Below are 6996 nucleotides of genomic sequence, written 5' to 3'. Positions count from 1 at the left end.
CTTGTGAGTCAGAAGCCAAATGCCCTGGTTGTCTGGGTGGGATCCTGCAGGTCCAGCCCTGGGAGCTGGAGTGAATTCTGGGCCTGCTGCATCACCCTGGGGAAATCCCTTCCCTGCCTCTGCCTGTATCCACATTCAAAATTATGTCCTTCAACAGCTTGTCCATGTCATTCCTTCTGCTGTGGTGGGGCTCAGGGACACGGGCTGCGTGGGACCAGAGCCTCTTTTAGGGTCCAGGGTGGGACATGGATGTGGGCTCTGGGTGAGCAGTGGCATCACCAAGTGCTGGGCTCAGGCTGGAGGGGTTGTGCTGGGGCTCTGCTGCTGGGCACCCAGGCTGGCACAGGGCCAGGTCCTTTTCCTGCCCCAGTGAGGGGATGTTAACCACAGCTGGGGGTTCGTGCCTGGCCCGGGAGAGGAGGGGAGAGCAGAGCATCTTCATGGCCCAGAGACCCTCTCATTCCCTTTCCCTCCTCTCCTGACCCCACCGATGCCCAGGTTTGGGTGCAGGCAAAGGCACAGTAGACAGGGCTATCAGAAGAAAACCACCAAGTGGATTTGATGCATGATTTTTATTGACTTTAAAAAAACCAGTTGGTTTAAGACAGTTGTGTGCAGAAGTACCCATGTACACAGAGGCTACGGGCCGAGCTGCCCGCCTGCTCCTAGCTCGGAGCACTGGTCTCTCCCCCTCCCAGTGGGGCAGGAGGTGCTCAGATCAGGTACTGCGTGATGCAGACAACCTCTGCCAGGTGGGCCAGCCCGGGCACCTCCTCCCTGGCTGCCCCTCTGCCCGTAGCCTGTGCCTACAGCTCCTCTGTGTGCAGTACAGTGGTGCGCCTGCCTGCGGCCGCCCTGCCAGGCAGACACGAGCGGTCGCGAGTCCTAGTGGGACAGCTTAAATTAAAAAAAATAATATAATAATAATTAAAACAACAGAAAAAAGGGGAGTAGGGGAAGGAAGTTAGCAAAAAAAAAAATACTGTCAGGGCAGCCAGGAGCTACAAGCCACCTGATGCTGGATGCCACTACTGTGCTGCTGGAGCACTTGGGTTTGGTACCCAGCGTCTCCGCTCACCCTGATTGTCAGGCCTGGCCCTGCTCAGCTGCAACAGGAGCTGGTCCAGCCTCATCACACTGGATTTGGCCTTTCTAGCCACCAGCAGAAAGGTGGTGGCCTGGATGTGTCCCTCTCTCCCAGCAGCACTGCCCAGCTAAGATCCAGTGTGGTGCGAGGAAGGAAGCGGGTACAACTGCCAGGGACGTCGGCCACGTCCCTGCTGCCAGCACGGGCACAGCCAGGTGTCACTGATGGGAGATGGTCAAGGCACTCATTGTTGCTTGTGGTTTTGTGGTTTTTAATTTTCTTCCCCGTAAAAAAAACCCACAAAACAATCAGCAAAAAACACCCAGGAAGGTGGAGAGCAGGGCTTGCAGCAGCCTGTGTCCTGTGGCTCAGGGCTGCCTGCACCAGGGTGGCTCCACTTCTACAGACCACAACCCACCACAAAACTCAGGATTAAATCCCTGTGGACAGAAAAGCTGAATTTGCCCAGCCCAGAGACTGCTGACTTGCCTGCTCCAGGTGACCAACCCACACCCTGGTGTCTCACAATTGAAGAGAAACCTCAAAAAAATAAAAGAAAACCCTGAAAAACAGCCAAAGCAAAGTAGAGAAACAGGTAAGAGGCTGCTACAGAAAAGCCAGATACAAAAGGGTAAAAAAATATCCAAGCCCAAAAAACCCTACAGTGATTGTTCCTCAAATTAACTATTGCAACCAGCAAGGCAGCATGGGCAGAGCTTCCCCAGATGGGCACTGCCCCACAGCCCCTGCTCCTCTCTCAGCACTGGCCGTGCAGGCAGAGGGTCCCTCTCTGGAGGAGTTTTTCCATGGTTGCTTTTTCTTGAGCTTTTCAGCATTTCCTAAAAAAAAAAAAAAAGCCCACCTGATTGACCTAAAGAAAGTGGTTTTAATGACATCTCTGGGGAGGCAGTTTCCTTCAGCATCTCCCCATCCCATGTCATAGGCTGCCTGGCCAGCCCAGCAAGCCCTGGGGACCGGAGGGCCCCAGCTGTACCAGACTGGTGTAAATCAAGCTCCACCCTGGCAAAACGAGCAAAGACTTTGGGATTTCAGCTTCTCACCAGAGCTGTTTAGAGCAACACAAAAGCAAAAGCGCAGTTCACTCACCCACTAATCTCTGATCTGTTTCTTCCCAGCCTGAAAGCAAAGGAAATCCTGTCTCCTTGACCCTGCTGCATCCCACAACCCCTTGAGCATCCTACAACTGCTCGCAGAGCTCAGCCAGAGTGACCAGGCTGCTGCTCATGTAGGTTTCTTCGCCGCCTCCTGTACAGTCATTCCTGAAATCTGTCCTACCCTTCCCCAGTCCTCAGGCAGAAGAGCAGGGATGCTGCACCCCAAAGCTGAGATTCCTCTTCATCTCCCTGCACAGCCGTGCCAGCAGTTGCCAGCCTGCAGCAAGGTACCGGCAATGGTCGGCTTCCCAAAGCTTCTGGCTCCCCACCACGGATCCGTGTGCTGGGACCTGCCTCCGGGCCAGGAGCCTTCCCTGGAGAAACGATGGCATCGGGCGCCCCAAGGGGGGATAAAAGAAAAATACCAAAATAAAGGAAAAAAGAAGCAGCTGGTTCCACTGGTGAGGCTGCGCAGCCGCCACGGCTCCCTCAGCCCCCTCGGCCTGGCCGCGATGCTCGAGGGGCTCCCCGAAGTCACGCGGCTTCGGGGGGGTTGTCTTCTTTTAAAAAGAGCAGCATTTGGTTTGACTGTAGAGAGATGCAAGACGGCCACCCCTGCCGCCTGGTCAGTCGCTGATTGTGTTTATAAATCCTTTCTCAGCTGGGTTTCTTAATAATAATAATAATAATAATAATTAAAAAAAAGCAAAAAGTCTCCTTTAGCTCTGAACCTGATTGGCTGCTGGAGGCACCAAATACCACCACGGTGGCTGTCAGCAATGCAGAACTGCCCTGCCCATAGGTGCTCGTTGCCTGAGGCCACCAGGGAGACCCTCACCTCTGCCCCTGCAGGCAGCAGGACCTGCTGGAGCAGGGAGCCAGAGACTCAGCCCTCAGTTTCCTCGGTAAACCTCGATCTTGCTGGTTTTGGCCAGCATGTCGATGATGTGTGCCTCGAAGTCAGCATCGTGCACGCCCGTCTTCCTGAACTCCCCGGCGTAGCGGTTGTTCTCCCAGTAGTGGTGCCAGTTGCCCCGGCTGTCAGCACCGAACCCAAAGACGTTCACCTGCCGTAGCAAGGGAGGGAGTGAGCCAGAACCCCCCTCCAGGCTGGGACATGCTTGTCTCAGCAACCCCTGCACTGCTGGGGTGATTTTCAAAGGTGCCCATCCTTCTGCACAGCCTTCCCACCCCTCGAGGGCGCCCATCACTGTGGTGTCAGGCAACCATAGTCACTGCTGCAGTTTGACCCAAAGAATCCACCTCCTTCCTTAATCCTCAAGGTTCAGGACCTTAGCAAACCCACTCCATGCCAGTCAGGAGCTGAAGGAGACATCACCCACCTCATCACAGACATGGAGGGCAAAGAAGAGCACCAGCATGCCAGTGGAGGGGTAGCGCCCGTGGTGTTCCGTCCAGCGGTCGTGGATGTACTTGAAGAAGGCAGGATTGTAGATCTGCACCTGGAAGGACAGACCAGGGTCAGCACAGCAGCCCCAGCCATGCTCCCTTTGGCACCAGCACCCCATGAAGGAGCACTGGGAACCCTGGGGAATGATGAGGTGACAGAGGCCATGGCCATACAGGTGCTCCTGGCAGTGATAGGGATGAGCCCCACGTACCTTTTCTTTGTCCACACGTAGAAAAGGCTTCACAGGTGCGTATGTGCTGGGAAAAGAGCAGAGGCAGGTGAGTTCTTGGGGGTCCCATGCCCCCCAACTCCAGCTTGATTTGCCAAGGGGGGCTCTTGGAGAGAGGAACAAATGAATTCCCATTGCTCCCAAGGGAGCTGTCCTTGAGCAAGGTTGAGCCACCAGCCTGGTGCTGCCAGTGCCCACTGGGTACTTACAACCTGATCTGGCCAGTGGAGAGGGCACTGGCGATCCAGAGCAGGTCCAGGGTTTTGAAGGGCACGAGCACAAAGCTGACGTTGGCGGGCAGGTTCTTGGCACTCTCGGGATACATGAAGTGGTGTGTGGTCCGACCACCCACATCGCCCTCAAAGCCCACCGTGGGGGCCTGGTTCATCCTGGGGAGAGAGCAGGGAGGATGACACCACTGTCCCAATGCCCCCTGCCTGGCAGGTGACACGGGTGATCCCCATGAGCTGTTGAATGCTGCCAAGCAGCAGTTTCCCACCCAGGGGAGGGGGCAAGGCTGGACTCGCTCCCACTCATAACAGCACCCAGTGGTGCCAGCATCTCCCCATGTCTGTGCTGCCCGGGTGGGCAGGCCCTGGCTGTGCTCTCTGGCCCTCACCGCATCACGAAGTCGTGCCCATCGATCTCCGGTCCGTAGCCAGAGCCGCGCAGGTTGCCTGAGTTGCCAACCACGGCGCAGCGGCGGCAGCGGCGTGGGTCACGGGAGCGGTAGGGATCCTCGCCCGGCACGATCTGGAAGAGCTTGCTCAGGACCTCGTGGGTGTTGTGGGACTTGAACTGGGGCTGCAGCATCTGCGAGGAGGGAAGGGGGACAGGGGGGAATCAGCCAGCGCCCCCGCCTCGGTGGAGGAGAAATCTGTGTCCCCCGTGGCAGAGCACACCACGGCACTCTCGTCCCTGTGCTCACCATCCACCACCTCTGGACGTCGGGCGGTAGGTCCATGTTCTCCTTGGTCCACACAGGGGACACGGTGCCATCATAGCGCCCATCAAACCAGTCGGTGGCTCCGGGCTCCTCGGCCGGGCAGCGGCGGCAGGAGCAGCCCCGGGGGTACGGCCCCCCTTTGCTGAGCCGCTGCATCCCGGCATAGCCGGGCACCAGCTTCACCCGGTGGATGCCGCCCAGCCCGCCGGGGTCCAGGTAGGCAATGCTGTGGTGGGAGTAGGTGAAGAGGAGGGACATGACGAAGACGAGCAGGAAGGCGGTCGAGAGGAAGCAGAAGCGCAACGAGCACTTCATGGTCGTCGGGTGGCTGAGCCGGGGACGGCGCCCGCTCCGGCACAGGGCGCGGGCATAGGGCGCGGGAGGGCGTCAGCCGGCCAGCGGGGCTCCCTGCGGGAACGAGCGCTGTAACTCCCGGCGGCGGCGGTGTGGGGAGGGGGATGTAGAGCCTTCCAGGACCCACCGCACCCGGCTCCTACCTGCTGGGCTGCAGCTTTCCATCCGCGTTGTCCGGCCGCGGCGAGGGCCCCCGGTGGCTCCGCGTGCCAGGCAGGGAGCATCTGCTGCGGGCTCCGGCACAGCTCGGCGCGCCGGCCTCAGCCGCGGCACCGCGCCCCGGCGGCTCCTCCGGGTCCCGGCCCCGGCTGGCGCTCAGCTGCCACGGTGCTCATCATCCCCGGGGTTTAGCCGATCCGCTGGCACGCTGCCCTCAGCCGCTGGCTCGGGAACACGGCCACCACGACACCGGCCTGGAGCGGGAAGAAGGGGACGGCGCGTCAAGGGGTGGCGATGCAGACAGCACAGGGGGGCTGCGCCGAGCAGCCGGAGGGTGCTGGGGGCTCAGGACTTTATTCCCCACTGAACGCCCCAAAATGCCTCCCAGCCCGTCCCAGGCACGGGGCTGCGGAGTACGAGCCATACCCGAAGGGGCCAAGCAGGCGCAGGCTGCGCAGGGAGCTGCTGATGCCGGCATCGCTATCCGCCCCTGGGGAACTCGCAGCAGCTCCCGGACTGTGCCCTCCCTGTCCCGGCCAGACAAAGGCTCAGCCATGAACTGGCCCCTGGAGCCGAACAAGCGGCTCCTTTCTGTAGGCTAAATTGTCCTTCTCTATCACGCCATGAGCAGCCCCTCCAAAGGGGCTCGCCGGCTGCCGCCGCCGCCGAGACAGCCGGGAAACGGCCGGGAAACGGCCGGGAAACGGCCGAGAAACGGCACCGAGACGGCCGGGAAACGGCCGGGAAACATCCGGGAAACGGCCGGGAAACAGCCGGGAAACAGCCGGGAAACGGCCGGGAAACGGCCGCTCCGCAGCCCGACGGGCACCCGGGCACGGACGCTGGGACTGTCCCCCCGAGTGGCAGCGTCCCTTGGGGAAGGTCACTCGCTCGCTCGTGATCCTGGCGGGTAAAAATAGCCAGGGCAGAGGCGCTGCCGCTGCGCCCGGGGAGGGCGGGAGGAGCGGCCGAGCCCCCCGAGCAGGGGTGTGGGCAAAGCCAGACAGCGCTCCTCGGCAAGATCACAAAAGGGAAAAAAAAAAAAAGGCTGAAAATCCCCTTTTAACCCAGGATTCAGAATCCCAGGGGTTTGGAGACATGACCTCCCCTCCAGGCCTTTTTAGGGAGGGGGTGACCCCACCCCGAGGCAAAACCCTGCAGAGGCATCACCTCCACGGCTCAGCCCTGGCCCCAATTAAGCCAGTGCCGAGGCCGGCAGCAGTAATTAGGAGCTGGCAGGCACCACGATGCTTCTTCCCTAGGAAAAAAAAAAAACATCTCCTGGAAGACGCTGTCTTGCTTTCCAGGAATAGACTGCTAAGCCCCCAAAAACCTCCTTGCTGGGATGGGAGGAGAACATGGACCCCAAAGGCTCCCCCAGCCCACTGCACTGCCAGGCACGGACACATCCTGCCCAAACCATTAACCCCCTGTCAAATATTTGTGCAAGTGGGGACAGTCTTTAACGGAAAGAGCCAAAAACTGAAGGCACATCCCCGTTCAGGTGTTTTCCTGGGCTCTGGCAGGGAATTTTAACACGCCTACATGGCACACGCATGGCCAGCAGTGACTGCAATCAGTTCCTTGGGCTGCTGCCAGCAGAAAAAGCAGGGTGGTTGTTAAACAGAGGGTTTTTGCATTTAGGGAGTTTGGGATAAAGCCAGTAAAAAGCTATAACACCCCCCGCACCCCCCC

General features: G+C 59.4%; 1 protein-coding gene across 3 annotated transcripts in view; it reads right to left on the bottom strand.

The window, feature by feature from the left end:
• Positions 1–557: 557 nt before the first annotated feature.
• ST3GAL2 (ST3 beta-galactoside alpha-2,3-sialyltransferase 2) overlaps positions 558–6996 on the bottom strand; it is a 13063-nt gene continuing 6624 nt past the window's right edge. The window contains exons 1-8 of one of the 3 annotated variants that reach the window (XM_041458591.1): positions 6472–6536; positions 5286–5555; positions 4771–5196; positions 4462–4655; positions 4052–4231; positions 3825–3870; positions 3546–3665; positions 558–3269 (exon numbers count right to left, since the gene is read on the bottom strand). In XM_041458591.1, the coding sequence (XP_041314525.1) occupies positions 3096–3269; positions 3546–3665; positions 3825–3870; positions 4052–4231; positions 4462–4655; positions 4771–5103 (1047 nt within the window). In that variant the 5' untranslated portion in view covers positions 5104–5196; positions 5286–5555; positions 6472–6536 and the 3' untranslated portion in view covers positions 558–3095. Of the gene's footprint in view, positions 3270–3545; positions 3666–3824; positions 3871–4051; positions 4232–4461; positions 4656–4770; positions 5197–5285; positions 5556–6471; positions 6537–6996 lie in introns of those variants that run through there. The other 2 variants (XM_041458590.1, XM_041458592.1) reach the window with 2 other exon arrangements.

The sequence above is a fragment of the Pyrgilauda ruficollis genome, unplaced genomic scaffold (assembly GCF_017590135.1).
Source record: "Pyrgilauda ruficollis isolate IOZ18807 unplaced genomic scaffold, ASM1759013v1 scaffold13, whole genome shotgun sequence".
NCBI lineage: Eukaryota > Metazoa > Chordata > Aves > Passeriformes > Passeridae > Pyrgilauda > Pyrgilauda ruficollis.
Note: the sequence above shows the minus strand (reverse complement) of the source record. Positions and strands in the feature narration are given on the sequence as shown.